General features: G+C 33.0%; 1 protein-coding gene across 1 annotated transcript; it reads left to right on the top strand.

The window, feature by feature from the left end:
• Positions 1-18,049: 18,049 nt before the first annotated feature.
• LOC115697318 (ethylene-responsive transcription factor 4) lies at positions 18,050-19,432 on the top strand. Its single transcript, XM_030624265.2, has one exon. The coding sequence runs from the start codon at positions 18,302-18,304 to the stop codon at positions 19,040-19,042; it is 741 nt and encodes a 246-aa protein (XP_030480125.1). The 5' UTR covers positions 18,050-18,301; the 3' UTR covers positions 19,043-19,432.
• The last annotated feature ends 4,364 nt before the right edge of the window (positions 19,433-23,796 follow it).

Below are 23,796 nucleotides of genomic sequence, written 5' to 3'. Positions count from 1 at the left end.
TATCTCTATTCAACCAAGCTCAAAGAAAATCATCGTTTCACTTCTAAATACTTATAGAAGTTATAGATTCCATATCTATGATCAGCACTCTCACTTAATTGAACTACCATGTCCTTAATCTGTTTGTCACGAGAAGATCTAATTAGTCGACTTTAACGAACAAATTGAAGAACATAAATAATACAACTAAGTTGAACCTAACCATATCAGGATTAAGATCCATAGACCTAAGATCAACCATTGATATTAACTTAGAAAGATATAACGGTAAGTTTATGATATCTTATCCAAGTTCAACATCGGTCCCTTCTAATGTATACTCCATACATCCGATAGTGGTAAACTTTGCCAATGCCCTAGAAAGAACATAACACTTATCCAAGGTGTAAGTATACCTTATCGCTGATTATCATGCCAGTCTAAATCCAGTGAACTGATAAATCATGGGAATTAAACTTTTGAACATATAATCATGATTATATTCCACTGTAATGACGACACTATAATCACGAACAAATATATATATATACATATGTTCTGGACTTAATAGAATTTATACATTAAACATAATCATGAAATAAATCATGTGAACCATGAAACATAAAATGATTTCTAATCTTTTATTAATTAGTAAATCTGATTATATTGAAAAGGGTTTTATTAGGGCACAAAATCCAACATCTATATCATGGAACATATAGAGTTTTCTATATAATTGAGAGTACAATTCCAAATCTATAGTGGTGCAAGGAGGAATTACCAAATTTATAAATTCTAGATCTGCTTATTAGAAGCGCGGTTATATAAGCCCATGGTCCCCATACTAGTTTAGACAAACTGCTTGTAAGACTCAGTTAATTGATTTTAGTTAATCAATTATAATTCTTAAACTAGACTATGTCTAGTTTATGAATTTTCACTAAGATATGGCTTGATTGTGAAGAAATAGGATTTTAGGGTTTATTTATTAATTAAGAGACTTTGTGGAGTCTAATTAATAAATAATATAAATGAAAATTTTATTTGATAATTATTTTAATTATTAAATAAATAGTTTTGGCATTTATAGGATTGAAATTACGAAAAATAGTATTTGTGAAAATAGATAAATGGTTGAAAAATGGTAAAAATCTAACTAGTATTGGGCCCACTTCATGGCCGGCCACTAGGTCCGAATTTTGCTCCATTTTTATCATTTTTTTATTCCAAATAATTCAATCCTATCCCTAAGTGAATTAGTATAAAAAGAAAAGAAAGGTCTCATTATCTAACTAATGCAAATATTTACTCTTGACCTAGTTTTCTTCTTGTCAGACAACTAGTGAGTTTGAGACTTCTTCTTCTTATTTTCCTTCTAATTTTCAAAATCCTATGGCTTCTTCACTAAACAAATTCAGCCTTTAGTCATTGAGTGCATGCCCACCCATAGCAAGTTAGTCCTCAATCATAGTGTGTAAGACTGTGAAGAATCCAAATAACTGAAGGAGTTTCAGGCTCAGATCTTGGTGATACTCTGCGACAGAAAGGATACAAGGGTTAGAGATCTAAGCAGAAGGAGTCATTCAATTCTGCTGCAACCAATGTAAGGTTTCTCATACTTTTATGTGTTTATTTTCATCGTTTTAGAAATTCATATTTAGAATGTTAAAAACATACTTGTTAGTAAATGTAGATTTTGGTAAAACATATTCCAACAGATTTCCCTGACGATACCCGAAAGGGTACTCGAAAGGCCTATTGCAAATATCGATCACTTTGGAGTGTCGCGGATGTCTACCTTTCACACACGCTAAATCACCAAGTGACAGTTATACTTTTTCTAACAAAGATCAGATCTTGTCTCTTATGTCCAAGCATGGTAGTGTGCACACCTCCACCATCTTTTTGCTAGGCAGGTATTATGGACCACCACTTTTAAAGGTGAGAGCTTTGGGTGACACATGGCCTCTACTTTTAAAGGTTAAAGGTTTCAAAGACACGTGTTCACTAACTACATATTGTCCCCAATTGTCCAGCTGCAAGATGCACATCCAAGGGACCAAACGGTAAAATCTCACTTTGCACGTAATTTACCCCACTAGTAGATTTTGAGTAGAAACCCTAGGTAGGTCATGGACATGTCCATACCCGTCACTTAACCCATAAATACCCTTCTATTTCCATACGAAAGGAGGATGACAACCTACATAGCTAAAACTCTGCCAATATTACTCTTGGTCTTTTTCTTTTTCAAGAGAAACTAAGAGTATAGAGTTAGAGTTTCCTTCAAAAATATTGTAAACACATCAAAAACGCTCTAAGAGGCTGATAGACTGACTTGTGGACTAAGATTAATTAATACCCGAACCACATAAAAATAAATGAAATTTTTACACTAAAAATCTAAAATGATAAATTTATTACATTAATACCTATACACGGCTAAACCAACTTTTTTACTCATCTTTTATATTTTATTACTATTTTACCACATGCACACACAATTCAACCTTTTTTGACACGTGATTGATTGATTGATGCATTACATAAATCACTCTATACATCATTTCTCTCTTTTTTCTCTTCTTTTTCCTTTTATTTTCTATTTCTTTTTCATTTTTTTTAAAAAAAAAAATAATAACCTTCATAGCTAACACTTCCCTCTCCACAATCACAACTCCATTTTCACTCTTCTTTTTGTTCTTCAAATTTTTTTTCAACTCCCATCAACCGTTTTCTCTCTTTTTATTTTTCTCTTAATATATAAATATGGTTGTAACTTATTCTTCATCAACTCCTTCCCTTGTTCAAAAAAAAAAAATCTAAAATGGAGTTGAAATCTTTAGCTAATAGAAACAAGGGTAAACGACATGCTGTTGAGGATGATGACACTGATTTTGCTCCATTGTCGAAATGTGGACGAGCTCTTCCAAAGAAGAAATCAAAGGTGGCAGCCCATGAAAAAATTCCTCAAGATGATGCTAAAAAAAAATGATCAAGATGGAGTTGGTCTTCAGTATAAGGTTTGATTTTAGTTTCTTTTTGGTTTCGCCCCTATTTAAAATTTGTTTGTATTTGCCATTTGTGTGTCTTGTGTTTTTCGATTTTACTATTCTGGGTTTTTTATTTTAGCATTTCGTTTGGTTTTTTAGGGCTACTATTTTTTTAGTTTAATTTATTTGTTCTTTTTATGGGTTTTTCATTTTCGTTTGTTTAGTCTTAAAAACTGTTTCATTTTGTTGTCTTTTTTTTTTCTGTTTTATGTTTTTCCAGATGTTTTATTCTTTTTCATTTCAGTTTTTTCATTTGATCTATTCTCAGTTTGTATTAGTTTTTTCACAGTTTTTTAATAGTGTAAACACGTTCTGTATCTATTTTTTTGGAAATATGTTTTTGTCTAGTTGTTTCCTATCCATTTGTATATCATCAATGGGTAACAATTTAATTTATCATGGATGTTGATGTTCAAAGAGTTTTTTCTGTATTTTAGTTTGTTTACAGTTATTTTGTAGTTTTATTATAGTTTTGCTACTTTCATATTATATAAACTATCTTAAAACGATAATGCAACTATAATGCAACCAAAACAAAAAATAAACAGACTTATACGTAACGTGTTGTCCCTTAATTCAAATTTGCTCTTCTTATTCTGTTTTTTTAAAAATATATTCCACATTGGAAACCAATAATCAACCAAAATGCAACTATATATAACGTAGATCTATTATTCATGAGATTTTTTTAAAAAAAAATTTCACATCATACCTCGTTTTAGATTCAGGGGGAGCTCTAGATCTATTTGTTACAGATCTACATTTCATGAATCCGGATTTCGATATTAGGGGGAGTTGTTTTGATCGAATAAAACCGAAAACAATTGTGTAATTTTAGTTTCTTCCCAGTTTTTCTGGTTTTTTTTCGTAAATTTCTGTTTAGATCATTGCAGGTCTTCTTTTCCAGTTGATTTCGCCGGAATTAATGGTTGTATTTTCTTCGTTTTGGTTTCATTTTAGTTGTTTGGCGGTTTTGAAACGATCAAGGTATGTCAGCTTTATTGTTCGCTCCGTGCAGCTAAAGGTTTAGTGCATGTGGTATTTTTGTAAATATTTGTATGTGGACTGTATAAATGTTTAATGGGCCGGCCCATAGTATTTTTGTAATTTTTTTTTCCTTTTTTGTATTTTTCTGTTTTTTTTTCCCAAAATAAATTCATCTCTTTATTTCTACAATTTATTATTTTTTTTATTATTTTTCAAACATTTAGTTTCCAAAAATATCAGTAAACAATAATCATAATAAATTACAAAATTAATATACATCAATTTTAGTATTATTGATGTGTTTACACAATTGAAAATATTTTATTTTTTATTTTTATTATTAATAGTTATTTTCAATTATTATCAAATCTAAGCATACTTTTTGGAATATTAGCGGAGTAACTTTTTTCTAAGTTTGCTAATATACTACCATGTTAGCATTCTGTTGAAGATAATCTTAAGTATTTTCATTTAAAAGTAAAAGGAATATTTATAAAAGTATGGGAAAATAAATAAAAATTTTGATATATATGGCATGTAAAGTTAATCTCATTAAAAATGTCATTTTATAATAAAATTAACTAAATATATGAGTATAAAAATAGAAAATTCCATAGAAAAACATTAAAAAAGTTAATCAATTTTTCAAAATATAATCACACTCTCTCCAGTTACACAAGATTTTTTTCTTTCTTCTGTGATTCAAATTGCTTAGTTTTTCATGCTGATCAAAATCAATCACCAAAAACAGAAAGAAAAACACAAGAATTTATCCTGGTTCAAATCTCAAATTTGAGTCCTACTCCAGCTCTCCCCCAAGGTGATTTCTCCACTATGAATCAGTAATTACAAGCTCCATTTACAGTACAATGCACTCAAGAACAATCACAGTCAGATTTGACTCTACAACACTCAACACTAGAGCAATCTTATCCAACTCTGAACTTGATCTTCTAAGAGCATTCTAACTCAGCCTCTCTCTGTTTCTCTCTTTCTTTCTTGCCTTAAATTGAATACAATGAAGAGGCCTTTTTATATTGTTAGTAGCTGACATGTCCAGCACTTAACAACTCATGACAAGTCGGTTATTAACTAATTAACCGACTTCCTAAAACAAGGAAGTTTGCAACTGAAAATAACAGCTTGACAAACTATATTTGGAGAAAAAACAAGTTTAGTTTAAAATGGATTATCTTCCACAAATTCTACCTTAATCCATTTAAAATGAATCTTAATAAAACTTACTACACTTGTGGGAGTGACCCTGTTTCATTAATCAGGACCTATGTTGAGTAAATCCAAACAATGTTGGAATTTACTCACTGGCAACACTTTGGTTCCTGCATCAGCAGGGTTTTCATCACTTGGTACTTTGTCGAGATTAATTTCACCATCTTGTATCTTTTTTCTTATTTAAAATCTTCTAATGTCGATGTGTTTAGATCTCTCATGATACACAGGATTCTTGCTTAGATGAATTGAAGATTGACTGTCTGAAAACACAATGACTTTGCCCTTTATCATCTGGAGTTCTCCTAGGATTCCTTTGATCCAAACAGCATCCTTAAATGTCTCTATTGTTGCCATGAACTCTGCTTCTGTAGTGGAGAGAGCTACAACAGGTTGCAATTGAGATTTCCAGCTTATCCAACATGAGTTTAACTGAAAACAGTAACTTGTTAGAGATTTCCTTGTATCTCTATTTGATGCATAATCTCCATCAACAAAACCTTCAAGTTCCACCTTGATCCCTGCCTTCTTAAATTTCAGACCATAGTGAGTAGTTGTCTTTAGATATCTTAGTAACCACTTGACTCCTTTCCAGTGTTCTTCACTAGGGTTAGACATGTATCTACTGAGTGTAATAACAGCATATGCTATGTCAGGTCTGGTACTAATCATAGCATACATCACACTTCCAATTGCTTCAGCATATGGTACTTCTGCCATTTGTTTCCTTTCTTTGTCATCCTTGGGAGATTGACTTGTTGAAAACACAAAATGTCCAGCAAGTGGGACTTTTGCTTCTTTAGAATCATTCATCTTAAATTTCCTTAAGACAGCTTCAATGTACTTTCCTTGAGTCAATGTCATTTTGTTGTTTTTCATGTTTCTCTGTATTTCAATCCCCAAAATCTTCTTAGCCACTCCTAAGTCTTTCATCTCGAATTCACTATTGAGAACATACTTGAGCTTGTTAATTTGATTTTGGTCCTTTCCCATGATTAACATATCATCAACATATACTAGTAGAAATGTAGCAGCTTGTGTTTTTAGCTTTGTGAAATAGAGGCATGTGTCATATTTTGATCTTGAGTAACCAACCTTAGTCAATACTGAGTTGAATTTCTTGTACCATTGTCGAGGTGACTGCTTCAAACCATATAGAGATCTCTTCAGTAAGCACACCAGTTCACCATTCTTGGATTCCACCTTGAATCCATCAGGCTATTTCATATAGATAGTTTCTTCAAGCCTTCCATTTAGGAATGCAGTCTTCACATACATTTGCTCGATATTCCAATCAAATTGCACTGTAAGAGCCAACATCATTCTGATGGTTTTCATTTTAACTACTGGGGAAAATATCTCTGAGTAATCAACACCTTCCACTTGAGTAAAACCTTGAGCTACCAGCCTTGATTTGTATAATATAGGTTCATCATCAGTCAATCCTTCTTTATGTCTAAAAATCCATTTACAACCAATTACCTTTTGTCCTTCTGGTTTAAGAACTACAACCCAGGTCTTGTTTTTCTTTAATGACTGCATTTTTGAATTCATTGCAGCATTCCACTTCTTGGCTTGTTTACTATTGACGGCTTCAACGTATGTCTTTGGCACTTTATCTTGAGACTCCATTTTCATAGAAAGTGCATAGGCAATAATGTCAGCTTCAGCATACTTAGACGGAGGTCTGATCTCTCTCTTAGTTCGATCTCGAGCCAATTGGTAATCTTCTAAGGTCTCAAGTGTTGGGTTTTATGCCCTAAATAAAACTCATTTCAATATAATCAAATTTACTTATTAATATAGATCAAAAATAACATTTAATGTTGCATGGTTCACATGATTTATTTCATGATTATATGTACATAATGTATGAATTCTATTAAGTCCAGAACATATCAATTTGTTAATGATTATAGTGTTGTCAACACAGTGGAATATAATCTTAATTATATGTTCGAAAGTTTATTCCCTGATTTTTCAGAACACTGGATTTAGACTGACATGGTATAATCAGCGATAGGTATTCTTACACCTTGGATAAGTGTTATGTCCTTTCCAGGACATTGGCAAAGTTTACCAGCATCGGATGTATGGAGTATACATCGGAAGGGACCGATATTGAACTTTGATTAGATATATTAGAATTTACCGTAATATCTATTCAATTCAATATCACCTGTTGATCCTAGATCAAATGATCTTAATCCTGATATGATTAGGTTCAATCTCAAGAGTGTTATTCGTGTTCTTTGATTTGTTAGTTAAGCCTACTTTTGGGTCAGGGTGATACGTACATTTTGGGAACACGGTAGTGCAATTGAGTGGGAGGGCTAACATAAATATGGAATCTATAGCTTCTATCTGGCGAATAGAAAGTAAAGGATGATTTCCTTCGAGCTTAACCAAACGAAAATAAATGGTGGAGATCTCATTTCACTTAGCTGAAATATCATTTATACAGGGTTAAGTGTTTTAAGGATAAAATACATTGTAGGGTGTTACGGTAATTTAATCCCTTTACAGTGTAAATCATCTATATAGAGGATCATTGATCACATTAGGGTTATAACAATGGATAACTAATGACGTGTCTATATCGTGGAACATATAGAGCGTTCTATATACTGAGAGTGCAATTCTAAGTTCTATGCGTGGATTCAACGAAGAATTAATAAGTCAGTGAATTTAAGATATAAATTCTTGATCTACTTATTGGAAGCTCGGATATATAGACCCATGGTCTCCATACTAGTTGAGACCACTAAGCAATGGCGAAATTGTAAAGAAAAGAGATTCTAGGTTTATTTATTAATTAAGAGACTTTATATGTCTAATTAATAAATATATTAAATGACAATATTATTTAATAATTAATTTTAGTTATTAAATAATTAGAATTGGCATTTAAATGGTTGAATTTGAAAATTGGCGTTTTTGAGAAAATGAGATGCAGAAATGATAAAACAGCAAAATTGCATAAGTGAGGCCCATTATCCAAGGCCCATGGCCGGCCACACTTATAGGCTTTTATCATTTATTTTTTCATTATTTTAATGCCAAATAATTCTAACTTAAACCTAGGTGGTTACCTATAAATAGATAGTGATGGCTCTCATTCCAACTTAACTTTGTGAACTTCTATCAGATGAAAACTGAGCCTCTATCTTTTCTCTATAGGCCGAACCTCTTCCTTTCTCTTTTCTTCTCTAAATTATTGAAATCCTTGAGTGAATGAGTGAGTGCCCACACACATCAAGTGCTATCTCAATCATAGTGTGTAAGACTGTGGAAAACCATCCAACAAGAAGGAGAATCAGCATCAAAGGAAGGAGAGAAAGAGATCCAGGTTCAGATATTGATAATGCTCTGCTATAGAAAGGAATCAAGGGCTAGATATCTGAACAGAAGGAGTCATTATATTCCGCTGCACCCAATGTAAGGTTTCCTAAACTTTATATGTGTTTATTTCATTGTTTTAGAATTCATATTTAGGGTGTTAAACAACATACTTGTCAGTAGATCTAAGATCCTGGTACAATATAGGATCATCATCAGTCAATCCTTCTTTATGTCTAAAAATCCATTTACAACCAATTACCTTTTGTCCTTCTAGTTTAAGAACTACAACCCAGGTCTTGTTTTTCTTTAATGACTGCATTTTTCAATTCATTGCAGCATTCCACTTCTTGGCTTGTTTACTATTGATGGCTTCAACGTATGTCTTTGGCACTTTATCTTGAGACTCCATTTTCATAGAAAGTGCATAGGCAATAATGTCAGCTTCAGCATACTTAGACGGATGCCTGATCTCTCTCCTAGTTCGATCTCGAGCCAATTGGTAATCGTCTAAGGTCTCAAGTCCATCATCAGGATCTGCTTCAGATTCTTCTGAGTTTCCTACTGTTATTTCTTGGTCAGGAACTGCTCTTTCCAACTGGATTTGAGTACTGATTTGATCATTACCTTGCTTGCCTGAAAAATCAGAAAACACACCTTCCTCGTTTCTTTTAAATGGAAAATCATTTTCATTAAAAATCACATCTCTACTAGTTACAATTTTGTTGGTTTCAAGAGAATAGAGTCTATAGCCTTTTACTCCATTAGGATAGCCCAGAAATATATATTTAATTGATCTTTTCTCAAGTTTGTCTTGCACATTGTGCTTAAGCTGCACAACCAAATATCCTTAAGTGTGACAGAGATGGTGGCTTACCAGTCCACAATTCTTCAGGAGTTTTCAACTCTATTTTCCTATTTGGACTTCTGTTAATTAAATAACAGGCAGCATGCAATGCTTCTCCCCAAAAATGTTTCTTTAACCCTGATTCTAATAATAAACATCTAACTTTATTAAGCAATGTTCTATTCATTCGTTTAGCTATGCCATTTTGTTGTGGTGTTTTAATTACAGTTTTATGTCTTTGGATTCCAAATTTTAAACACAACTCAGTGAACTCATCATTAACAAATTCTAAACATTGTCAGTTCTCAATACTTTGATCTTAGAATTAGTTTGGATTTCTACAAGAGTTTTCCAATTTTTAAATTCTTCAAGACAATCATTCTTATGTCTTAATAAAAACACCCAAACTTTCCTACTAAAATTATCTACAACAGATAGGAAATATTGTTTACCTCCTTGAGTTTTTACCCTGCTGGCTCCCCATAGATCAGCATGAATGTATTCTAGAACTGATTTTGCTCTGTAATTGCTATTTGAGAACTCGATCCTATGTTGCTTTCCCTACACACATATTTCACGAAACGGTAAGTTAGCTTGAGTATAGTTCTGTAGTAGACCCTGTTTTGATAACTCAACTAAACCTTGTTCATCAATGTGGCCTAATCTAGCATGCCAAAGTTTCGATTCTGAGTTGCACTTGTCAACAGCAGCAGCTTGTGCTGGTGTGACAGTTTTTCCATCAAGGTAATAAAGACCATGTCTTTTAATTCCTTTTAGCACTAGCAATGACCCTTTAGTAATCTTGATTATGTAACACCCTAACTAGCATAGGCGTATTACGTGATTTTTAAACGTACTGTGCAGCTCGTTGCTAATCAACGAGGTTTATGGAAATTGTGATTAATTAAAATTTTTGCTTTTTAATTAAACTCATAAAATATTTATACAAAAATACTCGGGATCCCGATTACAAAACATTTATAAAAGTTCACAGACTATACAAAATACTTGTCGCCTAGCGACTAATTACAAAAATAGCCTTACTGTCCTGAGGATCGTACGCTCCAAGCCTAACCACCCTGACATGTACAATCTTCACCGGCTCGCTCTCACGGTCCTTCAGCCTTAGCCTTGCCCTTACCTACACATAAACATAGCACTGTGAGTCGACAGACTCAGTAAGAAAAGCATAATCAAATATCATACATAAATCACGGGTTATGATCAGACGCCCATACCCCTGAACATAACCCTAACTGTCGTGTCCCACACGATACTGAGTCCTGAACGTTCATAAGACGGTACTATTGACAAGTAACAGCCTATACTCGGTACACTGGTCATACTCCAGCTGCTAGTCATACTCTAGCCTGTACCGATGTGTTACAGTATCAGCCTATTGTTAGAAATTATTTTACCAGGATCTTAGATCTACTCACAAGTATGTTTATTAACATCCTAAATATGAACTTTCTAAAGCGATGAAATAAACACATATAAAGTTTAGGAAACCTTACATTGGTAGCAGCGGAATATAATGACTCCTTCCGTTCAGATATCTAGCCCTTGATTCCTTTCTGTAGCAGAGCATTATCAATATCTGAACCTGGATCTCTTTCTCTGAATCTTTGATGCTGAAACTCCTTTTGCTGAATGTCTTTCTTCACGATCTTCCTCACTATGATTGAGGTATCACTTGCTGTGTGTGGGCACTACTCATACACTAAGAATTTCAAAATTCAAGAGGGAAGAGAAAGAAGAAGTGGCAGCTAAAGATAGGGAGAGAGAAAGGCTCAGGTTTTTCTCTGAAGGAAAAATAGAAAATTTAAGTGTAATTTTCCTGAAGCCTTCACTATCTATTTATAGCATTCCACTAGAATTAGGTTTGAATTATTTGGCATTAAAATAATGAAAATATCAGTTTAAATTTCCTACAAAAGTGGCTGGCCCTGTACTAGTGGATTTGGGCCTCACTTTTTACAATTTTGCAGTTTTACCTTTTCTGCATCTGATTTTCTCAAAAACGCCAATTTTCTAATTCAACCATTTAAATGCCAATTCTAACTATTTAATAACTATAAATAATTATTAAATAATATTGTCATTTATCATATTTATTAATTGAACCATACAAAGTATCATAATTAACAAATATGCCCCTAAAACTCTTTCTTTACAATTTCGCCCTTACTTAGTGAAAAATTCACAAATAGACATAGTCTAATTTGAGAATTATAATTGATTAACCAAAACCAATTATATGAGTCTTACAAGCAATATTATCTCAACTAGTGGGGGGACCATGGGTCTATATAACCGAGCTTCCAATAAGTAGATCAAGAATTTAGCACTAAAATTCACTAACTTATTAATTCTTCGTTGAATCCACGCATAGAACTTAGAATTGCACTCTCAGTATATAGAATGCTCTATATGTTCCACCATATAGACACATCATTAGTTATCCATTGTTATAATCCTAATGTGATCAATGATCCTCTATATGAATGATCTACACTGTAAAGGGATTAGATTACCGTAACACCCTACAATGTATTTATTCCTTAAAACACTTGACCCCGTATAAATGATATTTCAGCTAATGTGAAATGAGTACTCCACCATTTATGTTCGTTTGGTCAAGCTCGAAGGAGATCATCCTTTGCTTACTATTCGCCAGATAGAAGCTATAGATTCCATGTTTATGCTAGCGCTCCCACTCAATTGCACTACCGTGTTCCCAAAATGTACGTATCACCCTGACCTAAAAGTAGGCTTAACTAACAAATCAAAGAACATGAATAACCTTTCAAGATTGAGCCTAATCATAACAGGATTAAGAACATTTGATCTAGGATCAACTAGGCGATATTGACTTGAATAGATATTACGGTAAGTTTAATTAAATCTAATTCAAAGTTCAATATCGGTCCTTTCCGATGCATACTCCATGCATCCAACCTGAGCTTTACTTTAACCAATGCTCTGGAAAGAACATAGCACTTCTCCAAATGCAAGTAAACTCTGTTGTAGATTATCATATCAGTAAAACCCTATGTCTGATAAATCTAGGAAACTTTATTCACATAGTCATGTTTACTTTCCAATGTGTTGACAGCACAATAAACAGGATCAAGTATGTGAAAAGGGTTTCAGATGAATTTATACATTATGTACATATAATCATGAAATAAATCATGTGAACCATGCAACATTAAATGTTATTTCTGATCTATATTAATAAGTAAATCTGATTATATTGAAATGAGTTTTATTTAGGGCATAAAACCCAACACCTATACCCAGTACACTGGTCATACTCCAGCTACTAGTCATACTCTAGCATGTACTGATGTGATACGTCAAATAGTACAGAACCACCAACCCGAGTATCAGCCTATACTCGGCACACTGGTCATACTCCAGCTGCTAGTCATACTCTAGCCTGTGCCGATGTGATACAGTGTCAGCCTATACTCGGTACACTGGTCATACTCCAGTTGCTAGTCATACTCTAGTCCGTACCGATGTGACACAGTCGGATGGTTCGAAGCCAACATACATATCTAATGTAATCTAACAGGCTTCCTACATGCACGCTAAACATGTAATATATATGCATACTGTTATACTAATCTTACCTCAATTCCGAATTCAGGTGTGTCGGTCAAGCTGACTAGAACGAACTGCGCGGCGGTTTACAGGCTCCTAAACCATAACAATCACAACACTATAAGTGATATGCTAAATCACTTCCCGGGGACTTAAACTAGGAACTAAAAGTTTCCCTATCGATAAAAAGCATGGCAATACCCCAATTGACATAAAAACGAGGAAATCTAGGGTTCCTGAAAATCACCCAACCGGTAGACCGGTTGCCCAACCGGAATTCCGGTTCTGGGAATTTCAGAACCCCCATCCGGAATTCCGGATGCACAACCGGAATTCCGGTTCCTCGTAGACAAAACTCAAAAATTCATAACTCATTCAATTCAAACCCAATTTAACCCAAACCTTCCAGACCTGTTCTAAACATCCCATAGAACATTTCTAAAACAACAAAACAGCCCAGAACACACAGATACTAAAAAATGCCATGTGAGCTCCAAGCTTTGAGTTTCAAACTCAAACTTGGCTAAAGCTCACCTACAAGCACCAAACCTTGATTAAAATCACATATTCATGCATAACAAAGCTGCAGAAAACAATCTCTAACTCATGCAACAACTACAGCCACCAATTTCAAAAATTTCTCTTTGAAAACTAAACTTTTGAGCTAAAATTTCCACAACTCTAAACAACCTAACTATCATGCATCACAAGCAGCTTAATTAACCTTAATTAATCATGCTTAAACCTCAGCTAACAACAACAAAATCACAGCAACAACAATAACCTAAACTAAGCATGCATCACTCCATTTTTCATCAAAAATTCAAGAAAATAAAAGAAGAGAAGCTAGACAAAATTACCTCTACTAGAATCACTCTTGATGGAAACCACTTGAATCACAAGAGAAAAAATCCACTTCCTTGATGCTCAAGGAGGGCCGAAAACAAGAGGAAAAGAGAGAGAGCTTTTCTAACTTTTTTTTCTAATTTTTTCTAACTTTGGAAAATGAAAAAGAGAGAATAATCAAAATAAACCTTTTTATTTCAGCCAAAATTAACTTAATAAATCACATAATTTCCAATTATTAAGTCCACTAAAGGACAAAATAACAATGGGGTAAAATGACCAATTTGCCCCTCCATGCTAAAATAACATAAATAACACTAAAGGGGTATTTTGGAAAATTCTAAATTCCCGGCCAATCCCGACATTCCCAATGTCTAATAAACCGTCCCAATCTACTAATATACTAAGTTGTGATTTTACTGAGCCCAACACCGAGTTCCATGTTACCGGGCACCGGAAATGCAAACTTATGAAAATCACTAAATGACATAAAATGCATTTCAGAATTTAATAATAACAGTATAAATAATTATTTAAATAGCTATACATAATTTTCCATAATTAAACATAATTAACTGCTAATTTTCAAATTAAACTAAGCGGTCTTTACAGATTATCCCTTTGCTTGTCTTGTAATCACATCCTTCATCATCTAAGGTTCCCAAAGAAATTAAATTTCTTTTCAAATCTGGAATGTGCCTGACTTTGTGCAATGTTTTGAATGTCCCATCAAAACTTTTAATGACAATAGAACCAATTCCAATTACACTGCATTTGTGATCATTCCCCATTACAACACTACAACCATTTACGGTTGTGTAATCCATGAACCAGCCCCTGTTTGGACTCATGTGATATGTGCACCCACTGTCCAGGATCCAATCTTGATCTTTAAGACAAGAGCTGGTGCAAACATCACCATCAGTTGAGTTCTCATCCTTAGTTTCATTATTGATGATTGTAAGAACATCTCCATCAGAATCTTCAATTACTGCATTTGAGTCATTGTTGTTGTCCTCTTCTTCTTTGTCCTTCTTCTTCTTTCTTTTATCTCTTAAATCCCAACAGTTCCTAATCAAGTGTCCAACTTTACCACAATGATGACACTTCCTTGTTTCCCTAGGTCTTGATTTTGATCTTGAATTAGACCTTGAGTTTTCTCTAAATTTTGAATTTCCTCTTCTTGGTATTCTGCCCCGAACCATTAGAGCATCATCAGATCTTGATTCCTGTTTAGCAGCTCTTTGCCAGTTCAACTCAACATCCCTTGATCTGAGTGTACTCATAACGTCTTCTAATGTTAAAGTATCCCTGCTATACATGATGGCAGTTCTCATTTCTTTGAATTGGTCAGGTAAAGCATTGAGCAAAATCACTGCTTGATCCTCTTCTTTTATAGTTTCACCCATATTAGTAAGAGCCAATACAATTTTGTTAAGTTCATCAAGATTTTGATCCAATGTAACAGTAGCACTCATTTTAAATCCATAAAACTTTCCTTTCAAGAAAATCTTGGTTGCAGTAGATCGAGCCATGTATAATTGATTGAGTTTACTCCAAATTCTAAGAGCTCTCTTCTCACCAATCACCTGCCTCAGTACATTGTCTGCAAGATTCATGACAATGGCAGATCTAGCTTGCTTCATAACAGTGTCTGATTCCTTCTTCTTGGATTCATCCATGTCCTTCTTCTTGATATCATCAGAACCAAGATCTTCATCTAAGGTTGAATCTAACTTCTGATAGATCAGTATAGCTAGCATCTTCTCTTTCCACAAACTGAAATCACCCGTACCATCGAATCTTTCCAAATTGAACCTTGCTGATGATGAGCCCATTGCAGCGGCTTTTCTAGTTTGATATCACAAGATTTGAGTTCTAGAATTTCTTGGATTCTTCCCGGTGCTCTGATACCACTGTTGTAATCAAACAACACAAACTCAAACCTATTAATGATCAATTCATCGACATGTAATTAAACCAGCAAACTAGAAAAATAAACAAGATAAATAAACTATGAAAAAACAGAAAGAAAAATACAAGAATTTATCCTAGTTCGGATCTCAAATTTTAGTCCTACTCACACTCTCCCCCAAGGTGATTTCTCCACTATGAATTAGTAATTACAAGCTCCGATTATAGTACAATGCACTCAAGAACAATCACAGTCAGATTTGACTCTACAACACTCAACACTAGAGCAATCTTAGCCAACTCTGAACTTGATCTTCTTGTAGCATTCTAACTCAGCCTCTCTCTTTCTTTCTTGCCTTAAATTGAATACAATGAAGAGCCCTTTTTATATTGTTAGTAGCTAACATGTCCAGCACCTAAAAACTCATGACAAGTCGGTTATTAACTAACTAACCGACTTTCTAAAACAAGGAAGTTTGCAACTGAAAATAACAGCTTGACAAACTATATTTGGAGAAAAAACAGGTTTAGTTTAAAATGGATTATCTTCCACAGTTTGGATTGTATAAAAGTAAAATTTATATTAAAAAAAAAAACTTATAAATCAAGTTTTGACCCTATAAAGATATAATCTGACAAACTTATAATTTAAAAAATAAAGACAAAAAAAAAAAAAAAACAGAGCAATCCCATTACCGTAAAATAGAGGTGTTGGAAAAAACACAAAAATCAAACTACTCTCTCTAGCAACACAAGATTTTTTTCTCTTTCATGCGATTCAAATTGCTTAATTTGTCACACGATCAAAATCAATCACTAAAGATCCTTCATCAAGAAATTGGTTTCTTCATAAAGAAACTTGTTTTTAAATTAAGAAACTACTTTCTTCATCAGGAAACTGATTTTGATTATATAAAAGTAAAAAAAAAATGGTGCTCAGAAAATAAAAGAGACAATACAATAAAATAAAAAAGATGAAGCAACTCCATTATAGTAAAATAGAGGTGTTTGAAAAATTACTAAAAATTATCCTACAAAACTGCTAAAAACAAATTAAAACATTAAATGTGGATTTCGGAAACCTGATTTACATATATATGTTATATTAAATACCATAAAATTACCTAAAAATAAATTTAAAAAAATGTCATATAAGTTGGTCAAACTTAAAAATACCATATTTAAGCAAACAACTTTTAAAATCCCACGTTGAGTGTAAATTCTTAAAAAAAAAAATAGAGTTAAGAGGCCTTTACACAATTGAAAATATTTTATTTTATTTTTATCATTAATAATTATTTTCAATTATTATCAAATGAAGCATATTTTTTGAAATATTTTTGGACATTATTTTTTAATTTGGTTTTTTTTTTTCTTTTTGATTTAAGCGTGTATATATTATAACCATGTTTTACTGGGACTCGAACTCAGGACTTCCAACATTCACACACTCACTTATGGCCACTTAGCTAGCCTCAAGTGGTTATTTTTTAATTTGCTAATATACTATCATGTTAGCATTCCCTTGAAGATAATCAACTAATTGATTTCAATTCTTTCAGTTATTTAAGTATTTTAATTTGAAAAAAAATGGAGTTAAGAGTCCTTCATGTCCATATTTTGTGCATACCAACAAGGTAAAAATGACACTCTCGTACCAAAAACACCTCACTTCCTATAAATAAAATGAATACTTTTTTGAAGGAGAAGATAAATTAATTATTTGGGTAAACTAAATAGAAAAAAAAAAAAAAAAAAAAAAAGATGTTTCTTTAATTCAAAAAACTGTATTTCCAAAATTTTCTCTTCTAAAGAAAACCAAAACAGCAATAATAATTTATAATTAATAAAAGTACCAAATCCTGATGAATGATACATACAAAAGAAAATAATATATGAGAATTACTATGTATAAATCAAACTGAATACTGATACACATATAATATAAAATTCGGATGATTTACACGGTTGCATGCAGCTCATTTTATAATTTAAAAACAAAAATAGTAAACTTAAAATCGATTGTTTTATTCTTTTAATTGGCAAAAGGTGAACGCGAGAGTAGAGCGCGTAGAAGAAATCGGTGGGTGGGAGTAGCACCGCACGCAATCAATAGTGGGTTTGCAGCCGTTAGATAATGATAATAATGATGATGGTTTGCTCTCTCGACAGCCCACATGCCACGTAATTCGGGAACTAATTTTACTAAAAACCCAACCCCACGCTCTTTCTTCCTTAGCCGCCCCTCTCGCTCTCTCACTCACTCACTAATCCTCACTTTCTCTCTCCTCTCTCATAGTCAAATCCTTCGCTGACTGCTCTCTCTTTCTCTCTCCCTCCTTCCTCTATAAAACCAAACACCCTTTCCTTCACTTCCTTAGGTCCTACACACCTCCTCTTCTTCCTAACATTTCCTTTCGTTTTTTATTTCAAAAATAAAAAGAAAAACCATTTCTCCTTTTATATAACCGACCGAGTGATATAGTTTTTATTAATGGCGCCTAGAGATAAGTCGTCCACCGCCAACACCGCCTCCGCCGCCGTTAAACTTAACGGTAACGTCAAGGAGGTCCATTTCAGGGGAGTCAGGAAGAGGCCATGGGGCAGGTACGCCGCCGAGATCAGGGACCCAGGCAAGAAGAGCCGGGTCTGGCTCGGCACCTTCGACACAGCTGAGGAAGCCGCCCGAGCTTATGACACCGCCGCAAGAGAGTTTCGTGGTGCCAAGGCTAAGACCAACTTCCCTCTCCCTTCCGATTGTATCAACGAGAATAATCTCAACGTTTTGAATGTTAACAGAAAGAATCTTAACCAGAGCCCGAGCCAGAGTAGTACGGTCGAGTCCTCGAGCCGGGAGCCGGCTCTGATGGTTGAATCCTCGCCTTTAGATCTTAATCTTGGCCACGGGTTTGGCTCGGCCAATTCCTCCGCCGTCCGGTTTCCGTTTCAACCGCTCCCTGCTGTCGGAGCCGTTTATGGTATGCCGACGACTAACCAACAAGTCCTGTATTTCGATCCGTACGTTCATGCTGGGTTGGTGAATGGTCATCATCATCAGCAGCTTCAACGGCTGAGATTTGATCATCAGGCGGCCCGTAACTACCATGCCGCTTCTTTCGCCGGTGGTGCTCAGAGTGATTCAGATTCATCCTCCGTCGTCGATCTGAACCATAACGATCAACCTCGTAGAATGTTCGATCTCGATCTCAACTTTCCTCCGCCAGAAGTTGCGTAATTTTTTGGTCGGTATTTAACATAATCGCTGGAGATCGTCATCAGATTCAGATTCCGATTTCGTTTTTAATTAATTTTAAATAGAAAAATAGCAAAAAAGAAAAGAAACATAATTGAATGGAAAAAAAAAAAGAAAAAAACAAACAAACACAGCTTGGGAGAGCAAGTATTAACGCTTTTTTATGTGAATACACCACCGTTTAGCTGATTCGGTCCCCTTTTTTTTGTTGCAACAGTAAAACGACTGAGTTTTGTTTTGTTGTGATTTATCAGCTAGAATTCTTATTTAAAGTTTTACATCTCATGTCGGCAATATTATTTTTTTAATTTTTTTTTCTCATTATTGAATGGACACACGGATAATAAAAAAAATCCTTAATCTTCTTTGGTATTCTATGTTGTAATTATTCGAATTATAATTTAACGCTACAGCTACTCCATTTTGATTCCGGCAAACTGAGTATTATCTTATCTGAATCTGATCTATTTCCGCACGTGTGATTATTATCCGTACACAGTTGCACACGAGTTTTATTGTTTGAAGAGACGAACTGATGAACAATATTTCCGCGCTGCCTTTGTTTTTCATCCTTTAATCACGTTCTTGTTGGGTTAATTTCCCTTTGTCCTGCCTAAAAAAAAAATTCCTCGTTGCTAGGTTAGCATGCGTGAGGATAGAGTGAAATTAGGATAAACAATTATGCTTTCACATTTATATTAATTTTTGTAAAAGTGATTTTACTCTTCTATTAAATGCAGGATTCCCTAAAAGAAGATAAAGTATTATTTTATTAAGGGTAATTTGCTATCTAAATAATAAATATTTAAGTTAAATTTTTAGCCTTAATATTTAAATTATATTACGGATATAATGATTAAATGTAAATAAATTATTATGTGACAATCTTTGAATAGTCTACACTATTGAATTTTTATTTTATTTTTTTTAAAAAAATTAGTTTAAATATATTTATAAAAATTTTAATAAAAAATATCAATAAAAAAAATGATATGTAGAAATATAAGTTAGTTATTAATACTCCAAAAAAATTAAATTTAAATATTTATTTACAATAAATAATTAAGGTATTTATACTGTAAATTATTTTTTAAGTTAAATTTTTTAAATAAAAAGTTAAAATTAATTATTTTATTAAGTAATTTTTTTTTCAAATGAAAAGTTAAAATAATTGTAACTGGTCCTTTACTGAAGGGGTGATAAGCCAATGAAATCGACTTAATAGAAATGAATGCGTTTTTCTTTCTTTCTTTTGTAAAGTAATATGAATTGATGTTAAGGACGGTGTACGAGCATTCAGAAGGGCTGAATTGTGATTGAAATGCCTGCAAAAATTTTATTATTTTTGTAATAAAATAGCCTCTCTTAAGAATATGTATAAATTATAAATGTATATATATTTTTTTGATGGAACAAATTATAAATAGTTGGCTGTAAATTAAGAGGACACAGAGCATGGGAGGTGAAGTGTTTGGACTTGGAGTCCAGAACAAGAAGTAATAATAAATGTTCTCATATAATAATAATAATAATAATAATAAATGTGTAGGTATGTAAACGTGGCAATCCGTGGTTGTAGTGAAGAGGGGAACATGTAGGCGCGTGAGTGATTATGGGCGGTTTTCTGGTTTTAAGACCGAAAGCAAATTCTATGTTGACTGAGTAATAGGTCTCGAGATTCGAGATGGGATTGTGGCCACTGCACGTGATATACAGCCGTCCGATCTTGGTTTGGATTTATTATTTTTAATTAACAATTGTTAATAAACAAATAGTTCGTAATTAGTCCAAAAATAGAGTTTGCTTAAGAACGCGAAAAAGGTGGGGAAAGGGAGACAAAGCTGGGTCCCACGTGGGGAGGCGGGCGATGCGAGTAAAAGTGGGGAAGCGCGGCTGCCTCTTTTGGTGGGCCCACCTGCCCTTTTCATGGTCGTATATATCTATGAACAAGATTTTTGCTTTCCCATTATTTATTTATTTTTGTCAGGACTTTCTCATTATTTATTATTTAATATTATTTAATCAATTCCATCAAGATAAGCTAATTCACCACCAATTTTGGCTTCTTTCGTTGTTATTAATAGTATGATTATTACTTTTTTGCGTGATTTGGAATATAAACTTACCTTCTCCAATTAAATCCAGATAATAACGATAAAAAAAAAAATCGTTACAAAGAAACGAAAACAAGGGCAAGCTAACACGTCTTCCACTATCGTATTTGCATTGCTTTTCAATAGTGAAGGTTGGCTCAAATTGCATTTTACTTTACGTTATAAGTTTATACATATATAATTCCCCAACCATTTTATTAGATGATTCATATTTCAAAATAAAATTTCATTTACTTTCGGAGTGAAACAAGCAACACAATACTTAGAATTGCTAAATTGTAGCGCATCAAGAAATGGTTGCTACCTCTAGGAATATGTTTGGCGCGTAATAATGGGCCCATGAAATGAAAGCATCTTAAATATGAAAATATTATATTTTAATTTTACAACACAAAGGATAAAGTAAAAAAAAAAAAAATACATTTGAATAAATAAATATAAAAAAAAAAGTATAGTACGGCGCAGAGAAGGGGAAGCCAGGAGTGAGGGATGACGTGTCGGATAGAGACAGACAGTTGCGCCGGCGGGTCGGCGTGTTAGTGAAAAAGCTGTTGGTATGTATTTGTGGGGTCCGCCCTTTTCCACATATCTCCCACACGGAGAGCGGAGAAAAGGTGCCTCGTGAGGCGCCACGTTTCGAGCCCAAGACGAAGTAAATGAAAGAAACCCCTCCAATAGGCCATATGCATAATTGTAAAAGCAACCGCTATTATATATTTTCTTGTTTTAGGAAATATAGATAATAATTAATAAAAAAATAAATAGCGGTTTTTCTTTTTTATTGTTTTAATAATGGTGGGTAAATTAAAATTATAATATACTCAGTACTCACCTCTAAAACTGTTGATAAATATTGGGGTTATTATATTTATAAAAAATTGGGGTTAGGTGTGGGCGGCTGCTGGCCTTACCTGCATCTTTTTTTCTTTAGTGGTGACTTTGTTGCCTCTAGAGGTGACACCTCCCCCACTGTCTTTATCTAGACCCCAGCGTTTTTTTACTCTCATTTTATTTTTTTTTTTTAAGTTTTTCGTCATATTGTTCTAGATGACCTTATAATCAACTGTCATTGGCACATTGTTAAGATTTTCTGTGTAATTTTTTTTTTTTTTTTTGCTTAACTAGATTTTTTGTGTAATTGTTGTGTTTGTTTTACAGGTATATTTCCATTTTTCTATTTTTATATATCTAAATTAATTATTTTTTTAATTACTTTCTTTCTTATTATAATTAATAAACCATAAACGTGCATTACTTCTGAAAATATATTTAGAGATATATTTTAATGATGTAAAAGAATAAATAAAGAAGTTTTTATTCAAAAAAATAAATAAAAAAAATTAATGTATGATACCATTTTAAAAAAATAAATATATTTTTTTTAATAGAAAAAAAAAATATTAGTTGTACACTTTCGTTAGAAAAATATTGAGTTGATTCTACAATGCACTCTCTTAAAAGGGATGTATTGATGCACCCTTAACTTGTTTCGGCATCCAGAAGAATTTTTTAGTCTATTTTTTTTTTTAATATTCAATAAGTTATAACTATTTAAGATATCTTATAAAATTTTGAAAAATTCGAAATAATTTACAATATAGAAAATAATGTTCAAACAGTCTATTTTACACATGTATAAAATAAAATAGTCACGAGTGCAACACACTGTTTGAACATAGTTTTCGGCGTGTTAAACTTTTCCAAATTTTTTAAAATTTTGCAGGATGTCTTAAATAACTATAACGTACATGACCATGAGAAAAAATTTGACTAAAAAATTATTTCGGATGCTAAAACAGATAGGAGTGCATCAATATATCCATTTTAAGGGGGTGCATTGTAGAATTTTCTAAAAATATTAATTTTACATTATTATTTTTAGGAAAATTTGCGACATAAATACTATATATTTTCGATTTTATACACTTAAATACCACATATTTCTTTTAGCAGATTAAATATCAAATGTTAGTTTTCATCCATTTCCGTTACTATTATTCTGTTAAATGTTAAGTGTGTTCACTAAAGTAACACATGTGATATTTTTATTGGTCTATCACTCAAGGGGTTCGAATCAATAATGAAGAAGAGGGAAAGAGAGGTGGCGGCTAGGTTAGGTAGAAGGCACTCAGGTTTTTCTCTGAAAGGAATAAGATGAACCATCTTTTCCTGAAGCCATCACTACCTATTTATAGTATGCCACCTAGGGTTAGGTTTGAATTATTTAGTATTAAAATAATGAAAATATTAAATGACAAATCCTACATAAGTGGCCGGCCAAGGCTATGGATATTGGGCCCTACTTTTGCAATTTGTTGTTTTATCATTTCTATATCAAATTTTCTCAAAAACGCCAATTTTCAAATTTAATCATTTAAATGCCAATTTTAACTATTTGATAATTAAAATTAATTATTAAATAATATTTTCATTTAATATATTTATTAATTAGACTAACCAAAGTCTCTTAATTAACAAATATACCCTAGAAACTCTTTCTTTACAGTTTTGCCCTTGCTTAGTCAAAAATTCATAAACTAGACATAGTCTAATTTTAGAATTATAATTGATTAATCAAAATCAATTAAGTGAGTCTTACAAGTAGTATTGTCTCAACTAGTG

Source organism: Cannabis sativa, chromosome 7 (assembly GCF_029168945.1).
Source record: "Cannabis sativa cultivar Pink pepper isolate KNU-18-1 chromosome 7, ASM2916894v1, whole genome shotgun sequence".
Classification (NCBI taxonomy): Eukaryota; Viridiplantae; Streptophyta; class Magnoliopsida; order Rosales; family Cannabaceae; genus Cannabis; species Cannabis sativa.
Note: the sequence above shows the minus strand (reverse complement) of the source record. Positions and strands in the feature narration are given on the sequence as shown.

Bases quoted from the DNA above. Each gene is read 5' to 3' on its own strand.
- LOC115697318 (XM_030624265.2), top strand. From the start codon at position 18,302: ATGGCGCCTAGAGATAAGTCGTCCACCGCCAACACCGCCTCCGCCGCC.